The sequence below is a fragment of the Astatotilapia calliptera genome, chromosome 3 (genome assembly GCF_964374335.1).
Source record: "Astatotilapia calliptera chromosome 3, fAstCal68.1, whole genome shotgun sequence".
NCBI classification, from domain to species: domain Eukaryota; kingdom Metazoa; phylum Chordata; class Actinopteri; order Cichliformes; family Cichlidae; genus Astatotilapia; species Astatotilapia calliptera.
In genome coordinates, this window is record NC_137424.1 from 40,931,045 (window position 1) to 40,950,157 (window position 19,113).

Consider the following 19,113-nt stretch of genomic DNA (forward strand, 5'->3'; position numbering starts at 1 on the left):
GTGTTCACACCTGCACATATAAACCACACAGAGGGGGAAGAAAGAACCTGAATTCGATTTAAACGGACTGAACTTCAAAGGTGTGAAAACACCCAAAGAAAGTGAAAATTTTCACTGAACCTACACAGACTAAATTCCACTGTTGACTATAACATGACTAACACAATTCTAAGAAACCTAAATCAATGTTTTTTTAAAATGTACTGATTTCACAATCGGTGGATGTCGGATATGCAGGTCGTCTATGACTCAGCAGCCCTACATTCACTGCCTCGTACAGTACGCTGAAGGCTTCTCATGTTGGTTTAAGCCTTTTCCCCTTCTTATTCTGGTCATTTTAGTGCTGCACCTCTTTGTTCTGTTATCTTATTGGCCTTTTAGTGATTTCTCTGCTCGTACACTTCAACACGTCCACGTAAAAGAGACACATTACCTGTGCCAGCTATTTTCTACACTGTAATGTAAACACCAGCACTGAGTTGTTCTCATGTTTGTGTCCTGATCCTGCAGCACAAAGCAAACTAGACCTGGGGCGAATGGTATTTGCATGCACTTTAAATGTCTGGGTTTGTGTAATAAGCTGCCAGTGGGTGGAGTCAGCCACTAAAGGCAAGCAAATGGGCTAATACAAACCACTGAGTGTAAATCACCAGCCAAGGCGTGGTGACTCGATCCTGCCTTACTCCACTAGTCTCCACGCTAATTTTTAGGGACATAATTTTACTCAACAAAGAAAATACTTTGAAAAGTTAAATGAGCTTTTAGGGGTGGAGCTCACACACCTGAACATTTTGCACCTTGCTGCAATCAATGGCTTTCTTTATCAACAAATCTGTGGAATAATTTGGACAAAACTGCAAGTTGAAGGAATCTTGAAAGTGACTTAAGAGTCAACAACAACAAATCACCAAATGGTTCTGAGAAACATTTTTGGTTGTCTAGGGGGAAGAAAAATCCCTTGCTTTCCTTTATTTGTGACTTTCATGATGGTTTTATGGTCTCAGTTGTGAGGTTTGGTCATATTGAATCATTTATAGTCACTTTTAAAGTAAGAAAATGCTCATCGGAAAGCTACTTGTCAGTCACACGCCATTAACCAATGAGCGTGCAGTGCTGATGAGTTTCACATTCAGACCCGTCCAGTTGTCGACAAGATGGCGACAACTGGAGGCTTTCCAAGGAAACTTCCATAACCACTGGATGATGTCACAGCGGGCCCCATCCATCTTTTATACTCTCTATAATAATCTAAACGCCATCACTGACATATAACAGCTGTACACGAGGTCACAGACCCAGAAACAAAGTCTCCATTGACCCTGGGTTCACTGAGCCAGCGTGTTAGATGTGCAAACACAGCCCAAGGCCATGTACATGAGTGAGTGTGTGTGTGTGTGGGCACCACATCGACACCACTCCTCTTGCAACCTCCTCCTGCTCCTCTACCTGTCTGCTCCAACTCAACAAAGATCAACAACAACAGTTTTCAACACTTTCATTCAGTTCACCTGAACATGACCAAAGGGCTCAGGGTGTTATGGAAATTTTTAGCCTGTCTTACATCCACCGAAGCATGCTTTAAATTTGAATTACAAACACTGTAGTTAAACTTCTTACACCCACATGCCAGGAAAAGACAGAGAAGAATAATAACTATTTTTATTATTATAATTATTATAAAGGTTTTTCATAAATGGTAAGGGCTACATTGGGAAAATAGCTTATAAAAAAAATTATGACATACCTATATTTCCATTAGTTGTTTTAGCGCAGTAGGTTAAAGAGTCCTACGTGCAGCAGGTGCACTCACACCTCCACTGTCACTGTAAAAAATGCCTCAAATTGTAGCTATGCTAATCAAAATACTCTAAAACCATGTGTGTGTTTTAAACATTAAAGTTTGTTTTGCTGTGGCACAGCACGACTGTAACACACTTACATTTTATTTTATCTGTGCCTGTGTTCTGTCTGCTGTGGACACTTGCGCCATATGGCTGACATCACAGCACCGGTCCACCTGTTGACGGTGAACAACCGTCAAACAGCACTTTAATAACATCTCAGCAACACTTTTCAAATTCAGCTTTTTCAAACTCACTGTAAGCAGCAAACGAAGATTAGCAATAAAACTAACACTGTTTCAACCTACCTGTCTTGGTGAGCGAAGGTGTGGCACTTTGCCCCAGGTAATCAAAAATGCACGGATGTCATTTATCTAGCTTCTCTTCCGGTCCTTTTTTTTTTTTTAAAGTCACTGAGTTAAAGTTAAAAACTCAGGTAAGAAAATTAAGAGTCCGGACGACATGGTGAGCCACAGCTGCTTTCCTTAGTTTGGTTTGTTGTGTTGAGTCGCTGAAGAGTTTCCCCCTCGGTGACTCCTCAGTCCCATGTCTCCGGTGCGGGCAGGAGCGCGCTGATGGGGAGTTACTCCGGGAAACTAGTGGACCAAAGCGGAGCTACTTCCTGTTACACCCTTCACAGTAAAAGCTACAAAGCACCCTTCTTCTTTGCTAACTTGATTTTAATTTTATTTAACTTATTATAATAAAAAGACATAAAAGAGCTGCAACTATCTGCATATATAATGTTGAGTGATTGTATCCCACCTCATTAATTTACGTCCAGCTTCTTATAGCGTCTTTTTTTTTAAAAAAAAAAACCTTTTTATCAGCTTTATTTTTATAGTTAATTCGGCTTCTTATATTTTGAAGTTTTTACCTTAGAGAGGTGTATATTGTATTTTATTTTATTGAGGTGTTAAATCTTGTAAAACCTATTTTCTTATTGGTAATTTTAGAATATTTGTCATAATTGATGGATTACAAGAAAATGACATGAGATTTCCTAACATTTCGATTAAAAAAAAGTATTGTTATATTTTTTTTAATATATCTATAAATTGGCATAGTGATTTCTTTCAGTGTCTTTTTTTAGCATTAATTTCCCTCCCTTGTTTTTGATTTAAATATCTATTTGCATGCCTGCCTTTGCATTTTTTACACACTCTGACGTCAGTTTTTAAACATGCCCATAAAAGCAGTATTTGACCCCTGAAACAGTGTATCAAGATCAAAACTTTTAAAATTAGAACACATAAATAAATTTTAGTAATGATATATACACTATATACATGTATAATGTTTTGTGGATTGCGAATCTGTTGCCAAATAACATATTTTCAAAATTGGAAATACATTTTCTTCTATTTTCCTTCTTCTTAATCCTCTCTTTCTTATCATTACAAGAATTATTTGCTTTAAGAGATCACAATCATGAACATATTGTAGTGATGAAGGCTATGCACTTCTGTTAAAAAGCACAGCATCACTGTAATTCAGATTAGTACCAGATAAAAGTCACCTCTAACAGGCATATTGATATCTGGCACAGTGGCTTAAGTTTGTATGAAGCTTTAATGAAGTGGGTCTAATCCGTGGGTGAAGGAATTAAAACTGAGTGGAATGAACGTCATTTACGTTTAATGTGACTTCCTGTCTTGACCACCTAACCCACGTCCAGCTTGACAAGCCACCACCTGACCACAGTTGATCATCTGACTTGGAAGTGATTAGAGTTGAGACTCCCTCTCCCCTTAAAGCAGCCTGGCATCCATCCAGAAAAGAAAGAAAAAGGAAGAAGTGCACTTCCTGGATGAGTTTGGCTTAAAAGTAACTCTCACATTACTTATTATTGTGCAAATGAATGAAATCTTAACTTTTTTTAGAGGAAATCTCAGGAAAATAACAACAAGAATGTATATGTGTGTTGGTCTGGATCCTTAAGCGACACTCTTATTAAATATTGATTTATTAGCAGGATGGACGAGCAACTTTTTACGGGACAAATTACTTTCCTAATAATGACATGCAACTAAAAAAAAAAGTTTGAGTGTATACAGATGCACAGAGTAAGTTCATCCTTGAAGGGATCAAAAAAAATTTTTTTTAAACTTCATTGGAGCTGTGTTACAAAAGACAGTAATGTAATAACAGGAAGAAAGTGTCTTTTGGGTGTTCTCCTTTAATTGTGGAACAAGGCTTAAGTGGCATCAGTCTAGTGTGTGTGTGTGTGTGTGTGTGTGTGTGTGTGTGTGTGTGTGTGTGTGTGTGTGTGTGTGTGTGTGTGCTTTTGGAAAAGAAAAACTTAAACTACAGTGGAGGCATTTTTCCACTCTGGCAGCTTTTGACAGGATGACATCTAACATTCCGGTAAAGAGACAAAACATGACAACAATGTTACGCATTGGATGCAAAGTAGTCCCCTCCTAGACATGTTCAAAGATACAGCCTGTGGTGCCGCATAAATACTTTCAGTCTGTTTTCACTCCACTGCTTCCTTCTTGTTTTCTATGTTTAACTTTCATTCTTGAGCAGAATGAAGGTTTCATGCAGACGAAGGATGGACGGACACTTTAAGTCGCTGAAAAAATACAAGTTTAAAGAATTTGGGGACATGAGTTCATTCATTATGTTGTATGGATCAGATGTATCTGCTAAATATGAAGCTGAACCGTAAAGAACTTCTTGTCATGTTTACACCTTTTTATTTCTTTACAAATTGATGCAGGCCGATTAATATCATTGCTGTGCTTATTCCGTGTTGTTTTTTTGTCACAGGGTTCTGGGAGATTCTCTTTGAGAAGGATCTACTCAATGGACACTTTGATTGATACCCTTGTTCAACTGCTTGTTAATGCAAATGTCTAATCAGGCAAACACGTAGCAATAAGTCAGTGCTTTTAGGCATCTACACATGGTCAAGATGACGTGCTGAAGTTTAAACCGAGCATCACAATGGGTGATTTAAGTTGCTTTATTAGTGCAAGTGTTCCAAAAACTGGTGATCTTCTGGCATTTTCCCACCCAACCATCTCTGTTTATAGAGAATGAGGGGCGGTTCTCTGGGAGAAAATACCTTGTTGATGTCAGAGGTCAGAGCAGAACGGCCAGACTGCTTTGAGCTGATAGGAATGAGACGGTCGAATAACCACTCCTATGCAGAAGAGCATCTGTGAATGCACAATATGTTGAACTCTGAAGCTGATTGGTTACAAAAAGCAGAAGACCACATGCTGCTTCTGTTAGCTAGGGAGAGAAAACTTGAAGCTACAGTTTGCACAGATTCAGCAAAATTGGACAACAGAAGTTTAGAAAAATGTCGCCTGGTCTGTTGAGTCTCAATTTCTGCTGCAACATCCGGGTAGAGTAAAGATTTGGCAACATGAAAGCATGAATCCATTCTGACTTGTATCAATGTTTCAGGCTGCTCGTGGTGTAAGGGTGTAGCCATGTTGTGATGGCTGCTGCTAAGTCAAAAAAGTCAAACTGGTTTCTTAAACAGGACAAAGAGTTCTCTGTACTTAAGTAACCTCCACAGTCACCAGATCCAACAGAGCATGTTTGTGCTGGGCTCGCTGTTTGCAGACGGGAAGACTGGCATTACAGATGATGCTATCATGTCAACGTGGACCAAAATCCCTGAACGTTTCCAGCATCTTGTTGAATCTATGCCACAAAGAATGAAGGTAGTCCAGAAGGAAAAAGGTTCTAACCGACTACTACCAAGGTGCACCTAAGACATGTATTTCTCTCAACTTTCAAATACTTTACGTAACATTTAAATGCCTATATTCTTACAGCAAGATTTTGTTTTAACCAAAAAAAATACTTATATTTCATTGCGTTTTGTTTCAACTCTATAGCAGCTAAGAAAATAGCTCATGCCACGCTTTTGAAACTGTTCCACCACCTTTAGTATCTGTGTAAAAAGCTACTAAATGTGGTCCGATGTTTTTCTCCCCTGCTGTTTCCAAGGTCAAGGATTCAGCTTTGGGCTTTCTAAAGGCAAACATTCATGGTTTCAGAAACCCCGACTTTGTGGTCTTGACCTTTTCTCCTGCCAAAACAACAACACTTATTAAAGCTTAGTCACTTCTGCAGTTTCAGAAAGCTTTGATCCCATGTCACACTGTTGAATATCCTCATTGTCGGGTGTGACGTGTCAGTCTGCAGAAACGTACATGGACTTTGACATGAACTGAGTCACGGCTAGACCAGTGTTTGCCTCCTAAATTTTGTCACTGATCCGATCGATATAAAGCAAGAAAACAGAAGAAAAATAAGAACAATTAGTAAATGAAGGTCGCTGTCCACCCCATATAATGTCTGACTTTCTCTTCTGTGATCACATCAACTCTCCCCTAAATGCTGCAGCGCACGGCAGACACTGTAATCTCTTTAACCTGTCACGAGCAAACAGCTCCTCGAACATCTCCCATTTCCAGCTGTTCACCTGGAATGGAAACAGAGGTGCAGACTCGGACAGGAGCGCCTTCCTCACACGTCTCTGCTCCCGGCGTGCTTCAGAGGAACTAGGTCAGGGCTTGTTGGTAGTTGTAACTGAGGTTTGGCGCTTCTGCAACGGGCTGATGAGAGGAGAGAATACGAGATAATGAGAGATGAGCGGTCGCGCTCCATTTATGGGATTCATCGTAACTCTCCTCGCAGATACAATATTTGCCCGCAACTGGCACAAGATTGATGTGATCTCCCTGTGCAAACACCCCGTATTTGGCGAAAAGCTTTTAGTTAGGCAAATACAAAGCGTCTTACAACCATATGATTCAGGGTTTTTTTTTCTCTTTTCTTTTTAAGAAGAGTTTGTTTAAATTTCAGGTGCCCGTGGGGTTAAAGTGTTTAGTTGTGGCTGGTTTATCTGGTGTGCCACAGTGTACTTGTAGGGAGGGGGAGAGAGGAAGATATGGGTGAGTCACAGGCTTTCCCATCACAGGAAATACAGGTCACACTTGAAAAAATACAAGGATGACAAAAAGGACGGCTCAATGCTGCTGACAGTGAAGTGGCTATTTATAGGGCTGGGTAAATAAAAGGTAATGACAAACTGTACCTATTGTAGGACAAACATGCATGCACGCGCACACATCGGTGCACCATGTGACCTGCAGAGACCTCCCATTGAACAAACAAAGTGGTGTAATTACAGGCCTGTGTGGCTCTGCAGGTGGAATGTGCTAGCGATAGTCAAGCCCTTGTTGTCCTAATGACTGGAAGCAGCCCCAACAGCCAACAGACATGAGCTCACCGTCATTACAATAGGAGGCGTGGCCAAGCCTGTGACTGCTGTGGACCTGATGTTGCTGTGGAGACAGGACACACACACACACACGGTCACACACACGGATCTGCTTAGAGTTAGACCACTGGGAAATTAAAATGGTAGCCCAAAGCAACAGGATTTTATTGGCTAATCACGGGTTGATCCTGGATGTGTTTACGGTGCAGGTTTGTGTGTCTCGGCGAGCGTGTGCAAGTGCAGGGCAGCGTACAGGTGCACCGCACACGCATCGCCTAATTACAATGACAACGTCAGCCGGCGTTGGAGAGATATTCGCCACGCTTGTCTGGCATTGGGCATCTTGTGCAGAAGAGCAATTACTGACCAATCAAATGATTTTACAGCTCGGTTCAGTGTGTGTGTGTGTTTAAGGCTGTCAGCTCTGTCAATGTTTTCTGGCTCTCCGGGGGGAAAAAAACAAACCTTCACGAATTTTCTGTTTCACAGCATGCTCTGCAACTTCATTTACACCTACCGGCACTTGAGCTGAGCAGAGAATCTCTCGACACACAAGAAGAACGCTTTCATTTCTAAAAGAAGACACTCGATGACAATGTGGTCCAGCAACCTCTAGTTGCAGAAAGCAAAAACGAAAGAAAAGGCCAGAGGCGGTGGCAGCGTGGAGGCAAAAAGTGAACCATTTTATTACATTAAAATTTTCATACAAACAATGCATACACACTAGGTTCATATTGCTTCAGACATAAGTTTCTTTTTCTCTTTGAATTTCCAGTTAAACAACTCTGTAACAAAATGTAAGTACAACATTTATGAAAATATAAATCTCTAAACAGGTAAGTCAGTCCTGACGATAAGAATACATAGAAACATTCATTACCAGTATGTCAACTATGAGTTGCAAACATGTAAGTTATTAAAAGTCATTCAAGTTACTTAACATACAATAATTTTTACTGGCTTCCATATGGACACATTCAAATATACTCTTAAACTGGCATTCCGATATATTTTATAAGAGGACTCTTTTTTTTTTTTTAAACTTCTTTAGCAAAGATAGCAAGTTTTTCTCTATCATAAACATAATCACAGTCGAACACTGAAACGATTTGGTAACAATATAATTACAGTACAAGCCTCAGAAACAACTGTCGACAAAAGTAAATCACAAACTATAATCGGGACTTTGGCAAATTACTTGAAAGAATATCTGTTTTTAAAGTCTTGAGTCGGAGGGAAATAAAGTGTTTTAAAGCTCGGTGCTGCTACTTAGTTTGAAATTATCCAAGGGCCTTTATCTTAACTCTTCAAAACTGGTAAACATAGAATAAGATGGAATAGCCCTTTAAAAAGTATATGTCAAAGTGAAAGTGTGTGTTTTTTGTTTCTGTCATGCCTCGGTAAAGTTTGGACTCGCCACAGCTCAACACTGCTTGAGACAAATTCAATTACAGTCATGCTTTGAAAAGAGAAAAAAGAAAAGCCACCCATGGCACCTGCAAGGTACGAGCTCAAAGATGTTCCAATATTCCTTCAGACTGTCAGCTGATCTCAACATGTCATAATGTTATCAGGGTCCTATTTATCGGGCAAGGGTCAAAAAGATCAGAGAGAGACACGAATGTTTAAAGATGGCCGTGCTTCCCACCTCTCCAAAGAGCTGCAGCAGAAGCTGGAAATACGCTACGTGGACGAAAGTACTGAGCCAGCAACACGCTACAGCTGCGGGAGCTGCTCAGCCATGCAAACCCATGCGACGAAGCTCCCAGCACACAGTTTTTGTGCCGACGTTAATGCCAGAGGAGGTTTGGAGCTCAATCAACAACCGTGCTTTTTATTGTTAGGTAGTCTGCCACTTCGTGCCTGTGCTGCTGGGGTTCCCAAACTCCTCATTCCCACCCACACTTACAACTGATGGTGGAATATCTAGGAAGTTTTACAGATTTTTTGAAACAGTGGAATCCTACTACAGCACCACGCTCAAATTCAGTGAGCTCTTCAAGACTCAATCTTTCATAAATGTTTGTAAAGACAGACTGCTGAAAATTAAGAGCTGCTGTCCAATACTTGCGTGTGCTCTCTTAGGATGATCCAGAGCTGTTGCTCAAATTGGCACTCAAGACTGAGCCATAAAGTTGTGCAAACTTAGTAAAAGCAAAGTCACTAAACTTTGTAACTGCTGTTGCAGGTGATCACTGAAAATGGGCATAATTTGATGGATCAGCTGATTCTCTTCTGTCCATCCTATGTGCAAAATTCAATAAGTGGCTCCATAGTGTGGTACTTTACCCTTTTTTTAACAAGCGAAAGACCCCTAGTTTGATCCTGGGAGGAGACAGAAATGCCTCAGCGGTTGCCAGTATAAAAATCTGCCAAATCAAATATGTGGAACTACACGCTGGGACCCCGTTTGAATAAAGGAGTGGCTGAAAGTAGCCTTCAGTTAGGGTGTGCAATTGCATCTGCAAGATTCTTTGCAACCCACTATTGGCCAACTCTGTCTAATGCCACTGGTGCTCAGTCTGCTTTGTTAAGGTGTTGCTGCTCCCCTCCCAGCTTTCAACATATGGACAGGTTGGAAGGTCCGAGGCACCTTGGACCACATAAAAGTTACTGCAGACAGGATACAAATCCCATTTTGGCTGAAGTGGCCTCGACAGGATTAAAGTAATGGGTCTCACCCCACTGACTTAGATAAGGAGTTGGTCTTGTTAGCACTTGTTTTAAGGGCCCGGAGGTGTTAGCAAGATGGCTGCTGAGTGGTGAGATTTTCTTCTAGAATGACTTTAATAGAGCTCAGAAACAATTTAGAAATCACCTTCTGAAAAGTTGTGAAAAAAAACACAGCATGAAAACTAAAGTTGGTGAATGTGTAAGAAAAATGTAACGGTGTCAACGTGGCACGCAATTTGAAATAAAAGCAGGAAGTCCAACTTAAAAATGTACATTTAAAATGTAACTTCTGCTTTACATCTGTGCTGAAATATCCACCACATGATACATTTTCCCTCCACATTCAGAATCTTCAGTGTCTTGTCCAAAGTTTTTACACAGGGTGACAAACAATGTCAAGTACCGACCCATATTTAATACCACTGATTACCAAAGCTGTTCCACTATGACGTCAGCTGCTAAAACGACAGCATCGACATTTGTAATGATACCAGGCACATATGAAGAGACTAGCATTTCAAGTGAGCCCGCTGTAGCCTGCAAGTGTCCGAATAGCTTGTGTCTTTCTGTAGATAAATCTTAAGACAAACCTAGATCACTTTCAACAATTTATACGTCTCATATGAATAAATCTAATAATTTCTCACAAAAACCACTTATAAAGTGCTTCCACCTACAGCCTACACTTCTAAATATATTCACACGGCCGAGCTGTTTCAGAGAAACATTGGGCTAATCACTCTTTTCTTTAATACTGAAACACTTGAACAAACGCCACTAAGCCTAAAGCAAATACACTGGTTAAGGCGTGAATGTGCATGGTGCTATGCTACTTTTATGCTCAATAGTGGTGTTTCCCTTAAAAAAACGAACAGCAGACAAACTGATGGAACTGCAGGCAAATTCACATCCAATTTACGTAAACTGTTCCAAGAAATTTCTACAACTATCGTTACAGAGAGCAATGCCTTCCATCTCCCGCGTTGTTGACCAGTACACTGATCGCTCACATCTGGCGTCAATGCAAGTATTATGCAACGGTGCGTAGACTGTGTGTACAAATTCCCTGCATTTTCATAAATCTTGTAATCTGCACATAAAGAACATTTTAAATTCCAGGCACTCACTTTGATTGCATTAAGCACAACATAACTTTTTTGTTTAGTTTTTTTAAGGACAAATTGCAGCAGCCAAAAAGAGACATGTACATATGTTCATAGTTCTTCCATTTTGTACAGTACAGCCTGATATTAATACAAACATGAATATACTCTTTTACGAACAACAGTATGGCTTAATGTGCACAATATAAATAAAGATATGGTAGGATGATAGTGGCTGAGATCACTGGAATGGCTTTGTAAATGTTTGAACGAGACTTCTGAATCATAACTTTGTTCTTCAAATGCAAAAGGACACATAATGGCAAACTAATACTTCACACGATTTACATGTGTTTTCTTTTGAAAAAACAGTATTTTCTAACAGTCTTAATGCGTAAAACAAAGTGTGTCGTAAGTTGGAAGTAATTCATACATAACTTGAGTGCAGCGATAAAAACCGGTCGGCCCATTAACTACCCATAGGGCTGACATCTGCAGCTGAATCACGTGGCTGTAAACAAGAATCAACTGCGACCCCAGAGATTCTAAGCTTTGTCGCCTGTCTCCGCCCTCCCACCTTAGCTCCTCCCACTCCTCTGTTCTCCACCTGTCACTGCAGCAGTTCAGTCTTTTTCGTAGGTGTTGTCGACTCACCTTCTCCAGAGTCGGACACGTTGATGGGGCTGTCCCTGGAAAAGACCTCTGTTGACTCTCTCCAAATGCAGTCGGCAACAGTCTTAAAGGAATGATTGCTGCATTTGGGACGGACCTTCTGGGAGGCATTGTTGACAATCTGGCGGCTGTTGGAGGTGGCTATCTTTATCTTGAGGGCAGCATCCACACGATCCACTACTGTGTACGTGCCAATGCTGCCGTCCTCAAAGCCGATGATGATGTTTAGTGCTCGCTGGGAGAGAGACAGGAAGGTGGGGGTCTTGTAAAGCGAGCATGTGCCAATGCTCTTGCCATCGGCAAGGCGCATCACGATCAGGTTGGACACAACGCCCGCGTCGTCGTCTTCGTCACAGTTCCGGAAACATATGTATACAAGGTAACGCCCATCTCTTGATAACTTCTGACGCCAAATTATACCGGCGGCATGAACAAGCCTGAGCTTCCCACTGTGAAGGTCCAAGACATTAATATTCTCGTCACCTTTGGAGACAATCCCTAATTTTCCGTTGGGTGAGATTTGGAAGTCCTCTAGATTTTTGAGGAAATTGGCTGGCAACTGGACTCTCCTGCAAACGGACTCATCTGCAACGCTCCAGATGAAGACTGTCTCGGTGGACGTGATGAAGACTACACAGTCAGGGCAGTCGGGAATGAGTTTGAAGTTGACAATGGTAATGCCATCATCGCAGACAAACTTCTTTGATACGCTGCCTGACCACAGGCTGACAGCGAGAAGCTTGTTTTTTGACGTTCCCACAAGGAAAGTGTTCGCTGTGGTGATCAGTGCATTCTGGAGGGTAACTAAGATGTTGCAGACTTTGTGCCCCGTAGCAAGCCTCCACACTCTGGAGGCATTCTGCTCACAAAGGGACACCACAAACTGGTCATTGTGCGTAATTAACAATTGTGATATTCTCTGTCCATTGATGCGGAAGATGTTTTCTCCTGTGTTGGTTTGCCAGACATACTGACTGGACTTGTCATCCGAAGTCACCATGAGATCCCCTGAGGAGGTTAGGACACAGTTCTCTACTATGCCCTCGTGCTTAAAGACTGTCTCAATGAAGCCAGTGCTAAAGTTCCACTTGTGGACAGCTTCTGAGCCGTCCATGGTAAACACATAGTCCTCTCTGCCAGACAGCTGCAAGGTCTGGATCTTCTTCCCTGTTTTGTCAATGTTGGACATGGCGGTAATGATATCAATGTCCCAAACAGACAGAACTCCACTGCTGGCAACCGAAAGGAGCAAGTTGTGGTGGATTGATTTGATGAGTTTCACGATAGCCCCTGAGATCTCAATCAGGCTAGCCATGCACTGTCCACTGTCTCTCCTCCAGACAAAGATAGAGGAGGTATTTTCCATGGAGGCCACAATGCTTTGGCCATTCTTGGAGAGTACAGCGGCAACAAAGCGTTCACTACGTTTGGCTTTAAACTTTTCTACCATCTTCCATACTTTTGTGTCCAGCACCTCTATACTTCGAGCCTTGCAAATGAGAATGGAACGTTGGTCTTCTGCTAACTCAATGCCCACTACTTCGGTCTCATCCCCTCTACAATCATAATCCTCCATCAGCTTCGGGTTAGTGACCTCTTTGGTGTTCCACACGGACAAACTGCCTTCATTGTCAATCATCACCATTTGGCTGAGAGTGTCGAGTACAAGAATGGACTTGACAAACCCTCCAGAAAACTCAGACGTCACAGTGGCCAACTTGTCACCATTTCCAAGATGAAAGATGGAGACCGTGTTGAGGTACTGGCCACAGAAGGCATACATTCCATCTGGCGAGCACTGGACACAAGTCACCTCATACCAGCAGTGGAACTGGTACAAAGGCCAACCATAGAGGAGGTCAATGACGTTCACATCTTTACTAGCCTCAAGCCATGCCAAAGCATGATGGGTAGATAAAGTAAAACCGTTAATGAAAGCAACGCCACCAGTGATGCCAGCATGCTTGGAGCCCTTGATTTCAACCTCAGATAAAAGGCAGGACTTGTGATTATCATAGATGAGCAGTGTGTTTTTAGTTGTGGCCACAACCAGATACTTCTCATCAGAGGTTAACCTGATTCCCAGCACAACAGATCTGGCTGTGTCGATCTGCCGTAGAAGTTGCCTGCTCTCTACATCCCAGGTGCTGACAGATCCATCTTCCAGTGCTACGAGGACTATGTTTGGGGCTAGAGTGGGCAGGATCTCCACAATCTGCATGTAGCTGGAGCAAAGAGGAAGCCTCTCTGGACTGTAAGTAACATCCATAGAGGAGTGGAGAGGCACAATAGAGCAGTACTTTGGGCCATCTTTGTCACACTCCAGAAGGAGGTGTCTGAGTTTAGGCAGGGAGGTGACAACTGGCAGAAGTCTTTGCTGCAGCTCTGCAGACAGCGACGCCGGATTCTTCAGCACTTTTACTTTGATGCTACGGAGAGTTGTGGCTAAAAACTTCAGCTCTTTCTCTTGGGTGTAACTGTAAGCTAGGTCAATGTCTGTTAGAGCCTTTTCAAACTGGCCAATCTTGATCATTGTGTAGAGCCAGCTGAAGTTCATTATGACACCAAACATGAGGTCATCTGTACGCCCACTCCTGGTAAGGTGGTACACCAGCTCTGTCATTTTTCTGTGGTTGACAAAGAAAATGTCAGGCTCCAAAAGGTTGCACTGGAACACCCAAGGTTGTTCAGGAGTCTGTCTGTCATAGGAGTACTTATCAGAAGATGTCTTTTCATGGGACTGCTGATGGTGAGGGTTTTTGTGATGAGAAATGTTCAAGGAAGTGAAATGGTTGTTATCATAGGTAAAGATCTTCTTTCTGCCCCCTGACCATGCCCCTAGAAAATACTCAGCTAAGAGGCTATGCATCTGATGCACGTCCTCCTCATTGCTAAGGTACAGCTTCTGGGCAATAAGGTGCAGGTGCCTGTTGGCCCAGACCATCAAAGTGACGTTCCGTACCTGACGTTCCACCAGATACCCCTCAAGCTCCTCTCTGAGCTTCGCAATCAAGTCATAGGCGATTCTCAATGGGTTTTTGAGGTAAGTTGCCACAATGACATCACCAAGAACTATGTTATCAAGGGACAGGATATCTTCCAGCTCAACTTCAGTTAGCCCAGCCTTGGCCATGGTGATATACCCTAGTGCTCTGAAGACAAATCGTTGGCCTAACTTGTTTTCCACAGAGTAGAACAACTGCTCTATGCTTTCGTGCACCGTCGAACAGAGCGACTTATCGTCCACATCTTTATGTGACCTCCAGTGAACTACTTCCCTGTAGATGAGGTTAACAAACATTGGCAAAGTACACTTGGCAAGTGCCTCATTGACATAGATCTGCTGGCCTGAGGTGACCTTTCTCTTCACCCCCAGCAGTTGCTGCTTTAATGTCTGACTGCAGACTTTGCGGTCTCTCTGGATTAATTCAACGTAATACCCCTCATCATGGATGAGGTGGCGAAGCTTCTGCAGGATGCCGTGTTTATTGGGCAATGTTGACACCACAATGCGGACCGTCCGAGGGAGGTGTATGGGGAGCCACCACAGCTTGCGAGCTTCATCAGCTTCAGAGAGCTGCTCCAGGGCATCTAGGACAATGACCAAGGGCCTGTGGAATGACGGTTCCCCTAAGAGGTTGATCAGGAGTTCCTTCATCTCCTGAATCTTGTTAGGCAAAAAGTGAATCAGGCAGCGGTAGTTTAATGCAATCTGTTCACAGATGCTCTGGAGGAGGGTTCGTAGGTCTGTGGAGAGCTGGCTGGAGCCGATATAACGAACAATGACCACTGGGTCGCTTTCAGGGCCCATCTCGTTCTGCAGCCACGTGTAGGCCTGAAAAACAGCATTGAGAGATTATTACTATGGATAAATCCAACATGGAAACCATTTTTAATCATTTTCTAGTTACTGGACATGTGTAATGTGTAACACTCTGTTAAAATATTCTGTAAATGAGAACTACTCTAGTTTTGAAGCTATAGTGATCTTATAATTTCAGTCATGAATTCATTAAATGGCCCAGAAGAGATTTCATTTGACATTAAAAATGTTAACTGACATATTCAGGGCAACACGAAGACACTCCACATTTGACTTTCAGTGAGTTTGAGAGAGAGGGAGAGAAAAAGACAGACACACACAGACAGATTCGGTCTACTGCGTATTTAAAATGTTATGTTTTACATGTGTTTGCATCTCCATTCCTCATTCTGCGGGTAAGGAATGTGAGCAGACGCTGAATTTATAAAACTGTAAATATCAAAGACCAAACATATGTGTAGAAAAATCATTTAACATTTTTCCTCAAACAGTGTCTGGCACCTTTATTTAACTCAGCAGGCAGAAGATAACAGCCTTTATTCTCAGGCAGGTTTACATTAGAGCACGGCTTTTGTTTCTAAGACCTTCTGTTTGAATAGTATACTGTCAAATACAAAGTCTCAGTTTCCTGTGCTCAAAGATAAATATTTTTTAAAGTTACTGCATGACGCTAACTGTACTTCAGCACATTATAATGATAGACATCCTCACAACAGGCTGTCTTTGTGCACAATCGGTTTATTTTAGCAACGCTGCGTTCAAGGTGTCCAGGCTTTTATTACCAACATAGAAGTAAAAAAAAAAAAAAATGAATTTGAAGGACTTGAAATGCAATAAAACAGCAAACTCATAACACTGTAGAAAATGTTTAAAAGCTTTGCTTCTGCAAACCTGGAACACCAGGCTGGTGCTGGGTGTTTATATGGTAATGTAAAGAGCCTACAATAATACAGAGAAATTATAAATAATCACATAACTCCCTACGAGCAAGCACTTGTTGACAGGGAGAAGAAAAAACTCCCTTTTAACAGGAAGAAACTTCCAGCAGAACCAGGATCAAGGGGAGGTGACATTCTGCTGCAAATGGTATTAACTGTGCACGCTTCTCACTCACAGCTGTAATCACATGACTGACTTACATCAATGAAAGACGACAGTTAACAGTAACACAGAAGTTGTTCAGCAGAGCAAACAGTATGGCACACAAAATAAAGGATTTCTAACACTAGGAACTGCACATTTACAAACGTCAGTGAGCCAGGCAACACAGCAGTGTGTTAGCAGCTGTGAGGAGCTATGTTCACACAGATGCAGGATGAACAAAAGAGAGCAGCAGCACACACACACGCACATAGAGCACCTGGGCACCAGGTGAGACAATGACAATGTGTTTCTCAAGGCTAACAGGCGTTTTTCGTGATAGCAAAATAATCCGTTCTGTGAACTTATAAAAAAAAGAGTCCGTTTCTTATTGTTTTGGCTGTGTAGATTTTTCCAACTGCAAACCTATATAAAGGGCGACGTCATTGTTATAGTCTTCGTTGGTGTTTGTTTCACATGTTACGTTTCAGTAAGAGAATAACAACCCTGTCCCAAATGAAAACGTGTCAGCAAATTCCTGAAGGGAGCATTTCTGAAACTATCAAAAAAAAGAAAAAGAGGGAGTATCCAGGAGAGAAAATGAATCTATGTCATAACTTAATGTAACCAGAAACCTCTTTTAACCCATAACCTTCGACACTGCTCAGTCGTCCTGGCGTGCACTGACCCTGCGTGTAGTTACATGTCCCGGGAAGTGCATGTCAGGTTACGTGGAAGGTTACGGCGTAGGGTTAAAAGGGGTTTCCAGTTCCATGTCCAACTGGAATGAGTCTAAATCGGCTGTTACAGGTTTGAAACGTGACACTGATGACGAGGTGCCTTAAGCCTGCATTCTTCTTAATGGTCACCAGGGGGCGAGAGCTGAAGAAGAAAGACTGTAAAGAAGTCTATGGGAAAGCGGCTAATCCAATCTTTGATTATCCAGGATATGCTCATTGACTAACAAGGTGATTGATAAGTGATTAGCCAATGAGCACGCTGTTACACTGTCATATCCACGCCTGGCTTTTAAAATACCAATCAGACAGCGGGGAAAATGTTGATCTCGAGGCTTCAAAACAGGACTTCTGAAACCACTGAGCGTAGCTACATCCATCTTAATTACAACCAACTAATATAGCACATACATAAAATGCAACATAACCGCAACAGAAACACCACAGAACTATAAAACGCACATTTGTTTTGAAAGTGACTTGATTATAAATGTGCATAACTTTAATTAACCCGATCCTTAAGTACACTAAATGCCGACGATTATCACGAGCCGCAAACTCAGCAGCCTCTAAAGACTAATTTCTGCATAGCCAGTAATCTCTAACTGTGCCAAAGCAGCCATTCCACTCTTAGGAACCCATTACCTATTGCTGTGTATTACGCTATTAAAGTCTCCTTAACGGCTAGTTTAATTTATCATCCGATATATTTATCTTAATTCTGCATTTCTGTGTGGTTTGGGTGATGATATGAAAATCTGTTTTATTTCCTCGCACATTTGTTATCATCATAAAACACGACCGAGGCCTAAAGCTACTCTGAGAACTGAGGTATTTAAGCTCCAAATAAAAAATCCAGTCTTTGTCCTTTCATTCTTTTCAGCTACTTCCTTAAAGTGTGCAAAGAAAATCAGTATTACTAGAATAAAACAGTCCAAACTCTAACACCAGTGTAGGACATTTTGACTGGGACTGGCTAAATACTACATTACACATCAAAGACATAGTTAAATAGATATGCAGTGCACCTCATCTTCAGATGGAAATGAAGATTGTGTGCTGGCTGTCCGGGTCTTCTCCATCACAGATGCTTCACAGAGAAGCAGGGTAATAAAATATGCTATTTAGAGGAAATAGCTGACGGTTATTAAATAATCATTTGTAGCGTTTACATTTCCGTTAAATTGTTTCGTAATAAAAATGCTCTTCTCTCCACAAACACACCACAGTGTGGAGGAACACAGATCTATATTTTCCAGCAGACCCAGCTTTGCCTAAGCTTGGATTCAAATGAAACAAACCCAACAGGCCCAGTGTGAGTCGTGCACACCGGCCTCGAGTGGCTGCAAGCTTCTACACCTTATTATTATTATTAACAGTTCAAATACATTTATTTTCTTACTAATTTGCTGAAAGTGACTGGAGACTAATACACGGGTTAATGCTGAAGTTCAAACTGAGCATTGTTGTTGGTACCAGAGATGCTGGTGTGAGTATTCCATAAACTGCCGATCTGCTGGGATTTTTCCACTAACCGTCTCTAGAGTTTAGAGAGAAAGATCTCTGTGCGAAAACGCCTTGTTGACATCAAAGATCATCAGGGAAAGATCAGACTGCTTTAAGCTGATAGGAAGGCAACAATAAGTCAAATAACCACTTGTTGCAGCTAAGATATGCAGAAAAACACCTGCGAATCCCTGAAGCAGATGAGCTGTGGCAGCAGAAAACCACACTGAGTGCCTCTCCTATCAGCTAAGAACAGGAAACTGAGGATAACGTTTGAAAAAAGATTCACCAAAACAAAATAGAAGATTGTAAAAATGTTGCCTGATCTCATGAGTCTCGATTTCTGCCGCAGCTTTCAGATGTTGGGTCAGAATTTGGTGTAAACAACGTGAAAGCAGTTCAGGCTTGCTGTGGTGTGATTGTGTAT

The 19,113-nt window shown here is 41.8% G+C and overlaps 2 protein-coding genes across 4 annotated transcripts in view; both read right to left on the bottom strand.

Annotated features, from left to right (window-relative positions):
• The window catches only part of LOC113018778 (uncharacterized), a 29,977-nt gene extending 27,550 nt beyond the window's left edge, over positions 1-2,427 (bottom strand). The window contains exons 1-3 of one of the 3 annotated variants that reach the window (XM_026162153.2): positions 2,150-2,427; positions 1,940-2,017; positions 1,745-1,823 (exon numbers count right to left, since the gene is read on the bottom strand). The gene's annotated coding sequence lies outside the window, so the exon portion shown is untranslated. The remainder of the gene's footprint in view (positions 1-1,744; positions 1,824-1,939; positions 2,018-2,149) is intronic. The other 2 variants (XM_026162152.2, XM_026162151.2) reach the window with 2 other exon arrangements.
• Positions 2,428-7,754: 5,327 nt separating this feature from the next.
• nwd2 (NACHT and WD repeat domain containing 2) overlaps positions 7,755-19,113 on the bottom strand; it is a 60,923-nt gene continuing 49,564 nt past the window's right edge. The window contains exon 8 of the mRNA XM_026162138.2: positions 7,755-15,375. Coding sequence (XP_026017923.1) covers positions 11,479-15,375 — 3,897 coding nt within the window. The 3' untranslated portion in view covers positions 7,755-11,478. The remainder of the gene's footprint in view (positions 15,376-19,113) is intronic.